Below are 19,124 nucleotides of genomic sequence, written 5' to 3'. Positions count from 1 at the left end.
GGAAACTTGTTCAAAAAGTAAAGGCCCAAAAATGATAAAAAATGAGAAAACAAAAACGAAAGTGGTGGAAAAAGGCAGAAAAAGATAAGATGTGAAAGATATTGGGAGAAAAATTGGTAGAGGTGAAGAACAATAGGCTTAGGTGGATGTGCAGCCAGTGGAGGAAAAAGAAATCAACTTTTCCCCTCCAGCGGAGGGCAACTAATCATTCATTGGCTAGAAGGTACTGCCGAAGCCGGATCCAATCATGACAGCAAAGCCCAACTAATAACAGTTCCACTTAGATAACAGAGCTTCCTCGCACACACACACCTCATACGTGGGGGTGTAGGTTTCAGACAGATAAATAAATAAATGATAAATAAAGTTACCTCTCCCCTCTTGAAAGCTTGATGGAAACATACTTTGAAAACTGCCAGAGGTAATGTGAACCACCTATTATCATAAAAAAAGCACTATTTTGAATAAGGATGAGAGGCATGAGGTAGAAATGGAGAAAACTTTAGTTGGAGTTAGCGGAGTGGAAGCACAGGAAGTCAGAGGGCAGCAAGTGAAGACCAAAAAAAGGTGAATTTAGCACATTTCTGTGAAATGCATTCCACATTAACTGAGAGTCCTGGATTAAAAAGTGCTGCAGGTAAAAGCATTCACTATCTCACAATACCTTAAGCAATTATTTCTATAATTATAACATATGCAATCCACATGTGCACAAAAGTTGTATAGACACACATATTGATGATCACACATGTGTGTAATGACTGCTCTGGGCCTTCAAGCACAGTTAAATTGCTTTTCTGAAGCAATTAACACAGTTACTTCACCGTGTGTGATTTGGACCGAAAAGCCCTCAGAGCTCTTTAGTTGAAACCATAATGACACCATAGCTAACTCCTCCACTTTCATTCCCAATTATCTGGACTTAACCCACAGAAACGACTTTTCTGATAGAAGCGAGATGGATTTAGATCTTTAGATCTTATTTGTGATTTATCTCAAATAAGGATGTGAAAGATATGGAGCCTTTAACGGCGCTGTAAAGTTTACATGAAGAATGGCCCGTAATATCCAGATCTTGACCTCGTAATTAGGATTCTGGAGGTTGGTTTATCCTGAATGCATTCCATTTACATTTCTTCAACAAGGGTAGACCCGCACAGGTGCTGCAGGTTTTTGGATTGTTTGGGCCTGTGGGGGGTCATAGACAGGAGCGGCCATATCTTAAGAGTAGTGTATGTGTGTCTTGCAGTTCCTTTGAGGCTTGTGCAGCTACCTCAAGGGACGTAATGAAAATGGAATTTACCATTGTCATATGTGAGTGACAAATGTATCGTGAAGTATCTGTCAGGATATTGGAAGTTACACGCACTTACTCTGTATGGATGATAGTGGTGCCCTTACAGTACACTATAAGGTGCATGCACTGGCTCCTTACTGGACCTGTGCAAATGCTGCACACAGCAGTAGTGCAGGTGATACCTGAGTGCCCATAGGATACCTGTAGGATGCAGATTGTCTAATTTCGTCATTTCTAAAAGTCACAGGGCGCATGATGAGTCTCATCCAGTGTGGGTCTTTGGGCAACATCTTTTATGCTACTGCCTAACTATGTAGCTACAAGTCTGGGTCTCCCTGTGCCGGTCCCCAGCCCGGCTAAAAATTACAGGGTTGTGTCAGGAAGGGCATCTGGTGTAAAAAGGGTGTGTTACCGTGACAACCGTGAAAGTAGAAAAATAGTCTGCTTTTTTTAAATAAGCGATCTAAACCAAAAAATAACAAGAATGAAATACTAAAAACTAAAAAATCCATTTCAAGCTTCCACGTTCAAATCTCTTGTGTTTACACATTGCTACACACAATTTTAAGACCATTTTCGGGCTCTACGCATAAAACAAGTGTCCATTGAGCGCAAACTTTGATCAATCGGGGACTTGGATTTGGTAGTGACGTATAGATAGAGTAATTTTTCATTCACTGAGGTGCCAACTGTCTCATGGGGGAGAAATTATTAATTGCGTTTTTTGTCCAGTATTTTTAGTCTTTTATATTTTGGAATAGACCTGTGAGAGAAAAGGCCTGAAGCAAGATTTGTACCACTTCAACATTTCACACCGAGCCTCTTCCAACTGAAGGGGGTGGACATGTGATATTGCAAAGCGACAGTCCAGTGTGAACACCATATGCTAAAAGTGCATCACATGGCCAATGTATAAGTAGCATCAGGCACCAAGCATAGAGTGCACAAAAGATGCACAAGTACTATTTGAATAGAACAGGCTCCCTGTGCATTGCTAGGATTCGAGGGGGGGGGGTTGAAAAATTTTGTGTACATTATGCCTGCATTTCAACTACTTTCCCTTACTTACCCTTACATGTTGTAAGGGTAAGTAATAAACAGCATGTTTATCGGAATTATTTTTGAATGAACATTTTCATTCAACAGGTTAACTGAGTGGTCTACGATCTTTTCACTACGATCTTTTCATTTTGAGCGGACCACCATATTTTGCTGGTAGACACCCGTTTTTACCCGTAACCCTTGTGCTATCCTAGGAATTCTACCATTGGGAGTTGGGTCATCTAGACCCACTAGACAGTGCTCTGAACCTTTTTTCTTCAATGATTTGTGATCTTCACTGGTGTCCATGGATTACATGAAATCTTTCCACTTTTATCCACCTTTGTCATGGTAGGGAGAACACGTCAATGTAAGGGTGGGGTCATTTAAGATAGCACAAGAGTTAAGGGCAGTTGTGACTAAGGCACGTCTTTCCAATGTTTTGTTTCTTTACTCACCATCTGAAACCTCAAGTAGTGCTTTAGTTATAACACTACCGGCAATGTTAAGAGCCTGGCAGCTGTAGAAGCCAGCATCAGAGCGCTGAACATCAGTAATGGTCAAACTGCCCATCTGAGACACGGACAGCCGGCTGAAGGGCTGCGGCGGCTGGTAGGAGAACAGAAGGCTCTAAAGTGAAAACACAAATCCCATTTAGAAAACCATTTATTATCTTCATTTGAACCGAGAGCCGATTTAGCCTGATTACACAGACTAGGGGGGTCTCACCTCGCTGCCCTCTCGTTGCCAGAAAATAGCAGGTTGCGGGTTACCAGTGGCCTCACACTGAAAGGTGACCGTCCTGCCCACTGACACCACCTGGTTCCTGGGGTGCGTGGCAAAAGCAGGGGGCACTGCAGGGTGAAAAAGAAAGCTCTAATTATTAGACAGTCTGGCATAAGTTCCTGTTTCTCACTTTAAGAATACCTCAGTGTGCATATAAGAGGGGAATTAATTAAGCTTCAACAGCAAAAATGAGCTTTGAAGAATCTTTTAAAATAGAAGAATGCCAGTCATTTACCTACATTTGACATGAATTACATACTGTAGAGGATTGACAGAGTGACAGAGGATCATGACTCCCTTGATGCTTTCTGATGTTGGATGAAAATGGATGAGAACTTACCAGCGTTGACTACAAGAGAAAAAAAACAAGAACGCAACAATGACATGTAGTGAGAAGTCATATTGTACAGACAGGTGGTGATGAAAAACATCTGTGAACCATTAACCTGGATAAATGATAGATAGATAGATAGATAGATAGATAGATAGATAGATAGATAGATAGATAGATAGATAGATAGATAGATAGATAGATAGATAGATAGATAGATAGATAGATAGATAGATAGATAGATAGATAGATAGATAGATAGATAGATAGATAGATAGATAGATAGATAGATAGATAGATAGATAGATAGATAGATAGATAGATAGATAGATAGATAGATAGATAGATAGATAGACTGTGACATATCTTCTATTTATCACACACAGACTCAGAAATCCTATTAATTGTTGCTCCATGTCTCCTGCAAAAAGTAAAAAAAAAAAAAAAAAAAAAAAAAACAAAGGTTTCCCTTTTGTCTTTTCTGTTTTCTAGGTTTTTGACTGAAAACAAAGAAACTGGAACCATCAGAATAACCAGCAGGAAACAGCTTCAACTTTATCTCTAATTAAGTCCTACTGTCCTCACAGGCCACACTTCCCACTGCGTCACAGCAATGTATTTAATTGCCTTGGTTTTGTCAGTGCAAGTGTGAGCAGTCCTACTAACTATTCTCCGTCACCATTCTAAGAAAAGAAAAAAACACATTTTTTCTGCATCATTTATTTTACTGCTTTTTTAATTTTCAATTTATATAAATGGTGGATGGAAGAACCTTTTAATTATTATCAATAGGTTTAGAACATAAAGAAACACATAGATTTATCATGGTTCTACTTTCTGATAAGATTACAAAGCATTATTATTATTATTATTATTATTATTATTATTATTATTATTATTATTATTATTATGCCATTCATTAGTTCATTTTTTGCAAAAATAAAACAAAAAAGGCTATGAAAAAGGTGTGAAGACATGAATTTTAAGGTTTTGTTGGACTAAAATTAGAATAGAATAGAATTCTTTATGGTCACCATACAGGAGCATGACAAAATTATGTTAAGGTCTATAAAATAAGACAATACCAAATGTCAAAAATATCAAAAATGTGTGGAGGACTGACCATGAACTGTGAGCGAGGCAGATGCTTCAGACTTCCCAACCATGTTCTCCACCACGCATGTATAAGACCCCTCGTCAGAAGAAGTGACTTGGCGAATAATTAAAGTATGGTCCACCAGAACTTCAAATCTTTAAGCAAAACAGAGACAAACGGTCAGAAAACAAGGTAAAAAATATCATAAAAGCATTGGAATTGATTGCTTCCTGGATGTTTGGACTTACCTTCCCTTTGGTAAGTCTGAATCATCTCTCCTCCAGCGGACAATAGGAACAGGGTCTCCGTGAACCACACAGTGGAACTCCACGCTCTCGTCTGTCAGCACCACCACACTGCTGGGCCGTTTCACAAAGGTCGGTCGCTCTAAGGACAAATGATGCAGCAAGAAACAATGTTGGGTTTTAGTTTGGACAATCATCACCTGTGGTTGTTCTGGTCTGTGATTGGTTTCTGTGGTGGGTATGCTTAAAATGCAACTGTTGAACCAATAAAAATGAAAATAAAAATAAAGAAAGACACCAAAACTCAAAGACTATGATGACTACACATCACAGTTTCATCTATGGATTGGAGGTTTGTAAAAATACACAAAGTGTTCTTTACGTTTTAGAACAAACATGCTAATTCTTTAATTTATATCTAAATACATACAATCCTCATATTTTTGCTTATTTACAGTGTATTTCTTGAGCTTTATAATGTTTTAGCATTAGTTTGTGTCTGTGCAACATGAGACAAAATTTGACCCTCACTACATGCTCAAAAACATATTTAACAGAACTAGTACCAGGGGAACTTGATATTATTATGGGATGGTAACACGACCTACAGCTTTGCAGCCATTTTGTAACCAAGTGTTGGTTGCAAAATTTTGGTGATGGTCATGTTTTTCCACAATATGGAAACCGAAAACGTCTGTTTGATCAATTTTCATGTAATTTACCACACATGCCACCACCTCGAGTCTACAACCATCCCTGGAGTTTTATCGCCCTTTGTCCTCGGAAAGAGGCCGCCATCTTTAATCTCTCCAAAATAAAAAAATATAAAAAAACACCTTAAGTATCAGCTCCAAATGAAAACTCATCCCAGGGGTTATCATTGATCCTCTCCTAACTTGTCGTACATCATTGGGAAGCAATTAGGGAAGAACTGTTGCAATTAGAAGTTGTAGATTTTTAACAGTGTGCTCATGGCTGTTACGGCTGTTGCCGTATTTAGTTTTATTTGGTTTAGTTTGTTCTGTGTTGAGCATTTTTCTTTTATATCAGAGTGGAACTTGTGTTTTTTGTGGATCTTTGTGTTTGTATGTCTGTGTGATTATTTTCAGGTGTGCTGGAAAGGGTGTGGCCTCCAATTGGACCAGAGCTGATGGAGGCAGCCTTAAAAGCACCACATGGACCTCCAGTCTGTAAGAAGGCTCCATTGCAGCAACATGGCTCCATTGCAGCAACATGGCTCCATTGCAGCAACATGGCTCCATTGCAGCAACATGGCTCCATTGCAGCAACATGCCTCCATTGCAGCAACATGCCTCCATTGCAGCAACATGCCTCCATTGCAGCAACATGGCTCCATTGCAGCAACATGGCTCCATTGCAGCTTGGCCCTCTTCTGTAATCAATCACCTGTTTAGTTGTGTGTTGTACTTAAGTGTTGTGGTTAAGTATTTTGTATTAGTTCTTTGTAGTTTGTGGTTTTATGCCTACTCTGTTTAGTCTTTTGGTTTATAGTAATGTTAAGTGAAGCTGTAGGGGTGAACTGCCATTTTCTTTAGTACTTGTTGTTTATGTTAGTCTAGGGAGGTTAGTGTTTTGTCATTGATTTCCCTTTTCTTTCATTTACAGGTGAGATTACAGATTTCAGTTAGGTGGGGTTTTGAAGCCTTTTTGCTTCACTTTTAGTTCTTGTTGGTGGCTGTTTATTTATTTGTAAATAAATGTGTTATACTTTTGTATGGAGACATTTTTTTGATGTGTGTGCTAATTTAAATTAGGTAGCCAAAACAATTGACTATTTATGCGATGGCCCACGAGGTACCTCTAGACCCGGAAGGGGGCGTAACAATGGCGGTCTTGTAAAAGTGGCGTTCTCCTCAAACTCTTAATGCATGGATCCCTGATAGAGCTGAACAAAATACCGTATTTTCCGGACTATAAGTCGCCCTTTTTTCATAGTTTGGCAAGGGGTGCGACTTATACTCCGCAGTGACTTATATTAGAAATAAATTGAAATAAATACATTGTTAACCCTCCTGTTATGTTCATTTGTGAGGAACAGAGATGATGTTCCTGGCTAAATTTGATGTTTGAGGTATGTTAAGTGTTAAGAGTATGTTAAGTGACTCAGAGAATCAGCAAACTTTTTTTACAGTAAGATCTTGAAGGCTAACAACATAATGTTCTATTTTCCAATGATTTCATAGATTCAGAAATGCAATAAAAATGACAACTGTTTCTACAAATACAGGATGAAAACAGAGTATTAGTTGGCCAATGATGCTTCATGAAAAGAATAAATAAATAGGTGTGAGAAAGAATTACTGTGAAATTATGAGATAAACAGTCTGCTATGATTGTGTCATATGAGGTTGTGCAAGTTATTAGTTCTTGGTCTCAGATTTTGTCAAATAAATTTTCCATCAAAATGCGACTTATAGTCCAGTGCGACTTATCTGTGTTTTTTTCTACCTTTTAATGCATTTTTGGGCTGGTGCGACTTATACTCCGGAGCGACTTATAGTCCGGAAAATACGGTAATATAACATGGTATAAACATATTAAGAATATGGCCATGGTTGGCAAATAACCTCTGTTGCTAAGGAAATCCAAAAGTTTACTTTTACCGATTCTTCTGAAACTAATATAGACCAAAACCATAAAATGGTTGCTATGAGGATCAAACAAACAAAAAGCTGCGATTTTGAAAGTAGAAAAAGGGGTTTATTTTTAAATTCATTTTTCTCGTGTAGCTCTGACCAGGCTGATAGAGGGAGAGGGGGGGTAGTTAGTAAGACTTTTATTTAGGCCATCAGGGTCGGGGCGCGTAGTAGCTGCTTAGGAATGGAAGTTGGGTCAAAGGTGGGTGGCAAGGGTGGTTAGAGGCGGGCAGCGAGCGCTGTAATTCAACTTCTAATTTGATTTATCGGTGTTTTCAACCACTTTACAAATTTAAAGCATTTAAAACTGGTGGAACACACAGAGAATTAACACTTTTCCATTTCTGTTCATTAAACAAGTTTGATAACAAAAACAACAACAATAAAATAATAATTTGGGGCACATGTTTAGTGGGCATGTCAAGACTTTAGACCCATTTAGTTGGATCTATCAGTTTTGAAATGGAAATGTGAAGATGTCCTATTAAAGGTAGAACAGAAAGGCATCTTGTGGGGCTGCAAAGTGGTGTGTTGATGTTTCTTCCTTTGAGCAACACCAGAAACTGCCAAAACAGAGCTGTTTGGGAGTGCCTTTGGTTTGAGAAAACTCTAAGGATAAAAGCAGATGTGAATGCATCTTTCCTTTAGCAATTTCAAATATTCCAAGCTGTAATTTATTTTTGTAAGCAAAACCAAGGTCAACAAACTGAAAGCTCTGATGAGCGCTCCATTGTGATGGAAAACGTTTTTGAAATAAGTGGTGGAGAGTGTAAACAGGCATTTGGCTGTCACTATTCCCCCGGTAGCTCTTATAGTGAAAGGTTACGATGCTGAATGTGGCTGCCATACTTGTTCAGCACTTGTTTAATGGGGAGCCTCTTTAAATCTGCCAGACTGGATGTACTAATGCACAATCAACATAATTAACAGGTTATTACGCCCAAGAGACCTCCACATCATGCAGTGGACAGCGAGAACAAACCCTATCAATTGAGACAGACATTCCAGAGAGGAAGAAAGTCACCTAACACTGTGAGTTCGGCAGTCTCGCTTTCTCTTTCTCCCAGCATGTTTGTAGCAACGCAAATGTACTTTCCAGCATCCGTCTTCAAAGTGTTGGTGATCATAAGCTTCCCACTACGAATCTGAAAGACAAAAAAAAGGATGTTTGAGCAGCTGTGTTTGAGGAAAATCTTACAGCCCTGTGCCCATGTTTGTTTGGGAAATGCTGATTAAATCCAGCATAATATCTGCAATAAGATGGGAGAAAATGGTATATTTTGAGGTAAAAATCCCTAATCATGATCGCAGGTGCTCTTTAACACATATTCTACCCTAAAGAAGTACAAATAGGGGTGTAACGGTTAGACTTTGGTCACATATACTAAAGTATCACAGTGATGCAACCGGAAGGCAAGTTTTTCAGTAAATCTTGGCAGGTGGGTGTGCGGCAGCATTTGTAATCAGGAATGTTTGTGGTTTCCAGAATTTCTGAAAGTAGTTGGAGGTAAAGCCTTTAGCCTATGAAAGCATGTCTTTTTTATTTTTCAAAAAACAGTCAATACTGGAAATGCTTTTTCATTTTCACAAAACTGCGTTCATTGACTCAAAAATAAAAATAGAAATCAATCACCTAAACAGCTTTTTCTTTTTCCTTTTCAACACCGCTCATTCTGTCGCTTAGTTAAACTGATAAGAAAATAGCATTTGACATTTCATTTTCTAAAAGTTCTCTTGTAAATGTGTAACAAAATTTGATTAGACTGATCTAATTTGACAAATAAAATGGATCAAAAGAAAGGCTTTTTCCGTTTTCACATTGTAACTGCATCAATTGACTTAAAAATAGAATTAAAAGTCAATCCTCCAAAATTGCTTTTTTCCTTTTCTACTTCAACACTGCTTATTCTGTAACATAAATAAAGTAATAGTGCAAAGAGAGGACTGCATTTTCGTTTTCACATCCACCGCTCAAAAAGTGTGCATAATTCAGTTCCAGTCAGCAGTTCCAGGGGGGAGGCCAGGGGATGACGTCAGTGCTCACTCTTCTTCTGTCACTAACGCGCGTGTTTGACGGAGAAAGGAAAAATAGAAGAGTGTGGACCAAGAGGATGGGAAATTTTGTCAGAAGCTGAAAAGTTCAGCATTACAAAATCTGTGCTAGAGCTGTTGAAGGAGGCTGCATATGTCTTCTAACAGCATAACCAGCAGGAGTAGACAACACTCCCACCACATCTTCATCGACACCAACTGTGGTTACATGGACAAAAGTAATCAGGATTAATGCTCAATCAGAATAAAAATGCGTCATGTAAACAAACCGTTCGGAATACACTGCCCCAATCAGACTCATTCAGATTAAAATTTCCTTCCGATCTAGAAATGTGGGTTATGCCAATTGCTGATCCGATCGCTGTGCATGTAAACAGTTTATTCCAATTGAATCGGTTAGTTCAAAAGGGGCCCAAGTCCACAATTTTTCAAAACAGAGATAGTATATGTTCTATGGTCTTCAAGGGAAAAGCTATCAGATTATGTGCAAAAAAGTCCTAAGTCTGTTGTAATGTATTGACTATGCTTGACATTTAAAATGCTTAAAGTGCAAAATTCCTGACTCGGGGCTCTCTTGCATGGGTTTTGCTTTATCCCATAGATGGCAGCACTAGTTATCCAATATGGCAGCGTGCCTGTTTAATTCAAGAAGAGCCCAAGTCCAGAGACTTTAGTTTGCTAGTCCTCTGAAATGATAAAAGTGAGGTGCTTCATACTATAGCATTTGTAAGCTATGAACTGGTGCTAAATCTGGGTGAAGTATTAATCATGTGGTGTAGCCTCCCTTTGAGCTATGCAATTAAAATCATTTCCTGGAAAAACAAGCCTCTTGGACTTGGGCCCCTTTTGAACTAACCGATTCAATTGTGGGTCACTACTTCTTTGGCTTTTACGTCATGCGTAGACGGTGTGACGCACCAGAGGAGGCTTTGGAGTGCAAACAGGACAGGCTAGCTGCTCCCCGCAAGTAAAGCGCGTCTCTGAGCAGAGCAGCCTAACTCGCAGCTACGTGTTTGCGGGCAGGGGAGGGTGCTTTGTTACGGTGTGTGCTTCGGAGGAGGCTTCGGACTATAGTCCGTCCGGCTGCTCTGCGTCAGCGAGCTGCCGGACTCAGGAGAACTGTATCTCTGACCAGAGGAGCAGCTTTTGGACAGTGTGTGAGCTGGCGGAATGCGGAAATGCTGCTCCGTCCACCGGGCAGCCAGCGGCCAGCGGCACTTGATATGGACGGCCTCCGTTCAGAGACATTTCCACAGAGTCCAATCAGCTGCTGCCAGCCGGCTGCCCCTGCTCTGTGGCCGCCCGATTTCGTAATGATGTCATGCCCGCCTGACTGCCAACGATCAGGTCGGCACTGCAGTGTGGCCGCCCAACTGACGCTTGATTTTGTAAAGGCGTCAGTCCCGCCTGACTGACTGTCGCCATCTACTTTTATGACCTCCCCAACGATTTTCAAAAAAATTAAGCATTGACATCTTGAAGATTGTGCCGATGCCTCCGTATCGCGCGATGGTGGTTGTTTTTGTGACTGTAGGAATAATCGACTTTGTTGATGAATCCATTTATGGCTTTATTTTTTTATTTATTTAAAGTGCTTTTCATGTGTTGCAGGTCCAAGCACTTCACAATTAAAAAATTGAAACCAACCCATCCTTTTGCCCCTCATCTCCCCACCCTTCTTTTACACATACACCCCATTACTCACACAATGCATACAGGCACAAAAAATGGCAATAATCATAAAAGAGACGCATGACTTTAATTTCCAACCAGATCAATCTGTCTGAGACAAGCTGGTAATCGAATGAAATCATTTCAAAATGAAACAAATAGATGACACTGGATGTAATGATATTGAAAAATTCAATTTATCTATTTATTTATAATCATATCAGCAATTCGATTCCTACGATTGCTGCTATGATTCATGGTCAGTATTGGTTCTTTTTGAAGGATCCGATTCAGAATTAAAATCGATCCAGGACAGCCTCACCAAAAAATTAAGCATAACTCAGAGATAATACTGGGATACTAGGGTGTAGTCAATCGATGAATCAATTTCCACTACTGAGGCAAGTTGAAAATTGAATCGAATTGCCCTAAATCACTTTAAAATTGTTGCAAAATGACATCAAGTAAATTTTGATTTGAATCGAATCATTATTTAATTTAATTGTTAGACCCCTAATTTGTATGCTGGCGGCATGATAGGGTGCTACATTTAGGGAAAGAATTTACGTTGTCCTTTGAACTGACTAGAAGGTCACCTATATAAAAAAAGAAAAATTACATAATTCATGTCTCGTGCTTCACTAGAACCATGGGAACAGAGAGATGGTTTCTTTGTAAAGATGTTCCTTAGATGTTCCATCAGCCTACTTTGCAATTCCCAAACTTTTTACCTTATCCGTATGCACATCTATGTGTGCACGCACACACCGGCATGTAATAGGGAGGTCGAAGACACAGACTTCTTGCTGTTTTCAGTGTTTTCTATCCTCCGCACGCCCCCACAGACCGTGGTGGATTCTTTATAGTGCTTTGAATGTGAGCTTCTGCACTGATCGAACTGTACTGCACAGTGTTAGAGGTGACACCAGCGCAGGAGTGAGTAGATGCGGCACTGCGAGACAGGAAACATGCTGATCTTAAGACTTCAAAACAAACACAAACACAAAGACGCTCTTTGGGTCCACATTAGAAAATTCCCAGGCATCAGCTTCAATTAAACCTGCAGCCCAGTTCTTATGCTCTGAGACTGCGACCTTCCTTTTTACCTGCACTCGGCTGTAGAATCATGCTTTTCATGTTGCTTTACCTAAAACATGAATTAAAAACTCAGCGCATAGAAGAGAAGGACTGCTATTTCTCAGAGGAAGTCAAAGGCCAAGGTTTCCTAAAGGGAAGAAGGCCAGTTGATCCAAAGTTGTGCCGGACAGATCAGGGCTGTGATGACACTCTGATGGAAAATAGAAATAAACTGCTGCTGCAAGGATTAAACCTGCAGCGTTTCACTTCTTTGGTAGTGTTTGTCCAAACACCTTTACACCACAAAAAGCTCAAATTTTTATTAAATACCTAAAAATATATTTTTCATAGTATCAGTAATAGCATAACTGTTTCGTAGTTTTACTTATGCTACATCCACATCAGGCTCAAAAATGAATGTTTGAATGACTGCTTTCAATAAAAAAGTCTATGTAAATGCACGTATATGTGCGGTTTGGGCTTCCGTGTTCAAAACTCCTTTGGTCAGGCATCACTACATAAGTGTTTAAGTCTGTTTTCTGGCTCTATGTACAAAATGTGCGTCAAAGGTTAAACCAGTGGAACTTTCACCAATCACAGACTCAGAATGTGCCAACCTTTTGAAAATTGATCATGTTATAGGAATTAATGATTGCGTTTTGTAAGTCTTTCATACATTGGAATAGAGATGTGAAAGAATATTTACGAGTTTTTAACCAATTCGACATTTCGCGCCAAAACTCTTCCAATTTTAGGTGAATGCTTTAGTATCGGGTAGCAACAGCCCAGTGTAAACATCATGCTACAAGCGTGTACAAAAACCCGCATTCAGCGCGTTCTTGAATGCTTCACAAATGCTCATTGTGCATGTAGCTTTAAACACAGTTGCTACTTACTGTATATGTGATAAAAATTGAAATAAATAGGCTCATACGGTCACTACTTTCCTAACATCCACTAGAGGGCACTGTAGGTGCTACTGACAGGAATGCAGAAGAAGATGCACTGCTCAATGTTACGCCGGGTGTGACAGAGTTATTCAAAACATTTCTCCCAAAAGTGCGACTTATAAATGTTTTTTTTTTCTTTACTATACATTTTTTAGCTGCTGTGACCTATACTCCAGAGTGACCTATAAAGCGGAAAATAAAATAAAAATGATAATGATGATAAAATGAACTAGTGTAAAGTTTATTTGAACTTAATTAGAACTCTTGGATCAAATTTTTCAAAAATACTTTCAGGGTTAAAAAAAGAAAAAAAAACTTTTATTGGTTAACCTATGGAAAACGTTGCATCGCAGGTCATGTTTTGGTGGCTTGAAAAAATAATTACTGATAGCCACATGGAAAGAACATGATCAAAAACTCTTAGGAAGAATGAACGACTGGACTTGCACTCATTTTATTCCAGTCAGCAATGCGCTTGAGGAACCTGATAAAGCCTGTGTCCACAAAATGAAAGTGAAAAGGGGATTTTGGAGGATGCACACTGTCACACAAAAAGTACAAAGCAAAAAAGCAGCCTTTCTGTTTCCAAGAGATGAGTCCACCCCCCCCCCCCACCCCCCCACACACACACCCACCCGCCTCTTAGCTCTGATCTGTTCCTCCTCTTAAATCAGAGAAAGCTGCTCAGTCCGTCACAATCCCCAGAGAAAGCCCACCTGTCACTCCACGCTGACACACGCTTTGATTTTTTTTCCTGCTTGTCCCCAGAATTCATAGAAACAAATGACAAGCAGGCACACTGTAGCAGTTTTTTTATGTGAAGGTCATCCTGGAGGTAATAATGAGAAATGTCTTCATTCCTTAATTTTCATTCAGATGAATAATTAGGTAGTAGTCTGACAGCATTTGCAAGGCCTTCTCTGCTAGTCAATGAAAATACAATTATATATTACTATTTTATAAACGTGTATTTGAAAAGAGTATACAGAAAAACAAATACATAATCAACTTTTCTAATAGCATATAACATCCACTTAGTGCATTTGCTGACAATCTTATCTTACTGATTTTGCCAGTGAGTCTATTTAATTTCATCATTCAAACAGCCATGAACACCTGGTGTCGCTTAAAGGATGAGCAGCACCACCTGGCTATGGCACGTCTTCGGGTTTGTGATAGGCAGTCAGGTGATGCATGTGTTATCAGCAGCCTTGCATCAAAATAGAGAACTACTGGCAGAGTTTGTGACAGAACCAGCAGTCAGTGACAGACTGCAACCATGACCAGTACCTAAACATCACACAAGGGTTCAAGGATTTCCAGACAAACTATCGGCAACCGACTCCACGGCTCCGACTAGAATGTCAGAGCACCATTGCAGGTGACTCCACTGACACCAAGACACCGCTGTGAACGTTTGAAGTGGACACAAGACAATGCAGCAATGGTCTACTGTCCTGTTTACTGATAAGAGTTGGCTCACCTTGCATAGACATGATGGTTGTCAGCATAGCTGGAAAAGGCGGGGTGAGCAATACGCCCTAGTCAACATGATTTCCAGGGTTCGCTTTGGTGGAGGAGATGTAACAGTCTGGATAGGCATTACCGATGACCCAGTCACTGCATTTTCTTACCCCATAGACATCATAGAACCCATCATCATCCTCCAATTCTACCAACACACCCCAAACTTTCTGTTCATGGATGGTAATGCTCCACCAAATGGTGCCAGAATCGTCACAGCTGGACTTCAGGAAATGCGAGTGCTTCATTTGGTATGAGGCAATGTTCCCTGACCTGAACCCTGTTGAGCACGTCTGGAACCAGCAGAAGCAAAGGCTTGGGTCTTCATGAGGATAGTAACGAGCATGAGACGTTCCTGTCAAGCTGTCACTGTGTCAAATAGTGGAAATACCGGCTACTGACATCGTCAACTTTTGTCATTTAGGGCTATCTTTATTTTTTTCTTAATTTTTAGGGTAATAAATATCAACCTCATAAAAATTGTGCTTTTCCTCATTCATCATTAGAAATTCAAATGGAATTTCTACAATTTCCATTAAAATTCGTACCAGTTGAGCGAGATGAGGAATGAAGGATATCCACACCGGTGAATGAAAACATTTAACTTTAATATTGTAATTACCCTGCTCACTGCAAGGTAAGTAGTGGTTGAGTTGCATTATGGGAGTATTATGTATAGTTTTGTCCATTTCGGAGTGTTTATCAAACTTTAGTGTTGTTAGATATAGCAAATATAGCAGTCATACACAGTTACCTGATACAGAGATTTCAAGGTGGTTTTTATTTTTGGTCAAATTATTATTTGTTACCGTGATGCGTTCATCTCTGTCATCTAAGTTGGCACCATCTTTCCTCCATGAGATTGTGGGTTCAGGGTGCCCGCGGGGGGGCTGGCACTCCAGTACAGCAGGCTCACCTACTGCAACCATAACGTCAACGGGGTTCTGCCTGAAGTCATCTCGTAAAACTGGAAAATACAGAAACAAGCAGAAATGTTGTCATTCAGCAGTTTCAAAGATCCAGTTTCATAAGAATTTACTTTTGCTGTTTTTAACATGTTCTTGTAGCATTATTTCTGATGATGGAGGACATATATGAAGAAAGTTAAGCTTAAAATGCCATTTCTGATTATTTCTTCATTCAAATTGTTGTGAATCAGGAGCAGATGAAATAATGCTGTTAAAGGAGAGGGGAAAGGGGGCGGGGTTGCTTCACACCAATGAAAAGATTATCAATATAAGATTATCAAAGTGGAAATTTAAGGGCTATGCCACAAATCCATTATGTACATTTTGCACATGTTGCATGGATGAAAACTGGACAAACATGAATATATGTGGAAAAATGAGAAAGGTTTTGGTCTTTATGTGAAATTTTCTCAGATGTATCAGGAATGAACCATGTTAAAACCACGGAAAAGGACAAATAAACTACGCAAAGAACACGTAAACCAACGTAGAACATAAACTGTGTGTAGTTATTGTGCTGTTTATGTCCAATTGATTAGTGATTTGTGTGTCAATGAGTCAATTTGAACACGAAATGAGCGTCGTACATGCAATACAAAAATCTGACCAAAACCCTCGACAGATATCCACACATCCACTAATTAGGAATGCAAGAGACATTCATAAATAACATATATCATGCATGTATTGCCACATGACATGAAATGTCATACATGGAAAATCTTCTAAATGACAGTGGTGGCTGGTATGCGTGGGTTTTCTCCGGGGACTCCTGTTTCCTCCCACAGTCCAAAAACATGCCTCATAGGTTAATTGGCTCTGCGACAGACTGGCGACCTGTCCAGGATGACCCCAGCCTTCGCTCATACGTTGCAGGGATAGGCTCCGGCAGCCACGTGACCCCGAAAACAGTTTAGAAGACGAATGAATGAATGAACAAAGTGGCTGTTTGACATGGCCTTTAAGAAGTACATGTGATCCTCTACCAAGTATATATTTAAAACAGGGCTAAAAAAAACCAAGATTATAAAGGAAAACAGGTGGAATTTAGAGAATCTTCTTTGTAGGAAGAAGCTGAAAATTCTTCAATTCTTCATTTTCAATTTCAATTTAATTTATATAGCCCAAAATCACAACAACAGTCGTCTCAATGGGCTTCGTACCGGTAATAGTAAAGTGAACATAAAATCACAAGGATGATGAGTATATAGAAATAATAAGGAAAATTCTAAACTGAACTAACTATACAGACTAAACTAAAATGGGCATCCCTGCCCTTAGACCCTCCAGCTTTCCTCTTTGAACTTATGTTTATCGTTCTTTTTTATATTCTCCAATTTTTTTTACCCAAGCAGTAAACTGAAAAAAAGCAGTTTTCTCAGCAAAAATGCATTTGTTTTGGTTTCCAAATTTTCTTTGTCACATCTCCACTGGCGCTTCCTGTGAATCATTAAGCAGCAAACAAACAGGAGGAATAATGAAGAAAAACAAAGTTTTTGTAAAACTCTAAACTTTCTGTCTGCAGTGATTTGGATGTCATCTGCTGCTGCAGTATTGTGTGCATGAGTGACTGCTGCTAAGCATTACCAGTTATAAATTACAATAAGACGAAAGAGGGGGTGAACACTTAGAACCTGAACAAGCCAAGGGATCTGTGCCAAGATAGCAGAACAGCAAAACTCAGCAGAGCCAGGTTGGAGTGAAAAGACCGGAAACAATGAGGGGGGGGGGGGGGGGGGGGGGGGAGCATAATGACTCCCAGATGGTGGCAACCCATTCACCTCCGGCTACAGATTCATACGCAACGCTGCGCAGGCGAGCCAGAAACGATGAGAGCGGTGGAAACGGGAGAACAAATTAGTATGACCTTCTAATTGGAACTGTTGTGGCTCATGCATGTCTGTAAGCTGCACTCTCCTGCTCTGATCCGCTGAGAACAGTTGCAAATGGCTGACTGCAGTTGACTGAAGGCTGATGGGAAACAGCTGTCTGAACCCCCCCACGCCCCCCGCCACAGCACTGCCAACAAAGCTGTGTCACATGATAAAGGTTTTCCCTCATGAGACACAAAACATGGCTGAGGTTCAACCTACACAGGAAGAAACTGAGACCATCGCAGTTCTGGATGCAGCGCATGTGTGTGGTGCACTGATTGATTGACTGATAAAATCTAATAATTCCAAAAGCAGACAGATTAAACATCTGCTTTACTAGCATTGCGGGTCCAAATTTTTCCACAGCAATTATATATATAAATATATATATATATATATATATATATATATATATATATATATATATATATATATATATATATATATATATATATATATATATATATATATATATGTGGATGTGGCAGTGCCAAGGGATGGGAACATCAGGAAGAAGGAACATGAGAAACTGGAGAAATACCAGGGACTCAGAGAAGAACTGGAGAAAGCATGGAAAGTGAAGGTGACAGTGGTGCCTGTGGTAATTGGAGCACTCGGGGCAGTAACCCCCAAACTGGAGGAGTGGCTACAACAGATACCTGGAAAGACCTCAGACCTGTCAGTCCAGAAAAGCGCCGTGCTAGGAACAGCTAAGATACTGCGCAGGACCCTCAAGCTCCCAGGCCTCTGGTAGAGGACCCGAGCAGGAGAAAACCACCCGCCGAGGTTTTTTTATATTTAAGCAATAAGAGATTTTGCCATGGAAGAAAAATTTTCATGATTTTTCAATGTGGTATTTTTTATGTGGCAATTTGAAAAACTAACATTTTGTCAACCCTTTGACCAGATGACCTCTGGTGTTTAAGCTTCAACCACGCAAGAAAACAATTCCAAATCGCCTGGTGGCCTATGCTCACACTGCGAGACATGTGATGAATAAATGACATGGTTTTTCACATCCCATGATGTAGGTGGCAGTATGCATTATTTTGGTTGGTTCGGCTATTTTTTCATTACATAACAAAAAATAACCTTGATAATAGAAAAAATCTACGAAGCCCCATGACCTGACATGGGTAAAGAATTTTTTTTTAATTTCCACGAAACAAAATTGAGTTCCCAAGCACATAACAGAGTAATAATACTAGCAAAAAAAGAACTTTAAAGACATTATATACTCTAGTCTGGAACTGAGGGTCAAATGCAAAGACTTTCTTTAGATGCTTTCACTACAAAGTGAACTTGTTTCTCAAGGTCATGATTGTCATTGTCATTTTTGAACATGGGTTAATAAAACATTTTTACAAACAAAATTAGCTGATGTCAAATCAAGTCAATTTTTTTCACTTTTTTAGCAGTTTTCATCTTTAAGTAAAATGTTTTTTCTGAGTAAATGTTTAATGAAAAAGGGAATTATGTTCATCCTAAAAACTCACTAATTCTGTCTCCGTACACAACTTGTTTTTATTCCCCATGTGTGCACAGGTGAGCTGCG

At 39.6% G+C, this 19,124-nt stretch overlaps 1 protein-coding gene across 2 annotated transcripts in view; it reads right to left on the bottom strand.

Annotated features, from left to right (window-relative positions):
- Positions 1 to 19,124, bottom strand: part of LOC101156600 (roundabout homolog 1) — a 119,409-nt gene that overhangs the window by 16,730 nt on the left and 83,555 nt on the right. The window contains exons 5-11 of one of the 2 annotated variants that reach the window (XM_023962574.1): positions 15,537 to 15,694; positions 8,478 to 8,598; positions 4,800 to 4,938; positions 4,579 to 4,706; positions 3,465 to 3,473; positions 3,068 to 3,192; positions 2,797 to 2,968 (exon numbers count right to left, since the gene is read on the bottom strand). In XM_023962574.1, the coding sequence (XP_023818342.1) occupies positions 2,797 to 2,968; positions 3,068 to 3,192; positions 3,465 to 3,473; positions 4,579 to 4,706; positions 4,800 to 4,938; positions 8,478 to 8,598; positions 15,537 to 15,694 (852 nt within the window). The remainder of the gene's footprint in view (positions 1 to 2,796; positions 2,969 to 3,067; positions 3,193 to 3,464; positions 3,474 to 4,578; positions 4,707 to 4,799; positions 4,939 to 8,477; positions 8,599 to 15,536; positions 15,695 to 19,124) is intronic. The other variant, XM_023962573.1, reaches the window with a different exon arrangement.

This window comes from Oryzias latipes, chromosome 14, assembly GCF_002234675.1.
Source record: "Oryzias latipes chromosome 14, ASM223467v1".
In the NCBI taxonomy this organism is placed as follows: domain Eukaryota; kingdom Metazoa; phylum Chordata; class Actinopteri; order Beloniformes; family Adrianichthyidae; genus Oryzias; species Oryzias latipes.
This window is presented reverse-complemented; position numbering and strand designations above follow the sequence as displayed.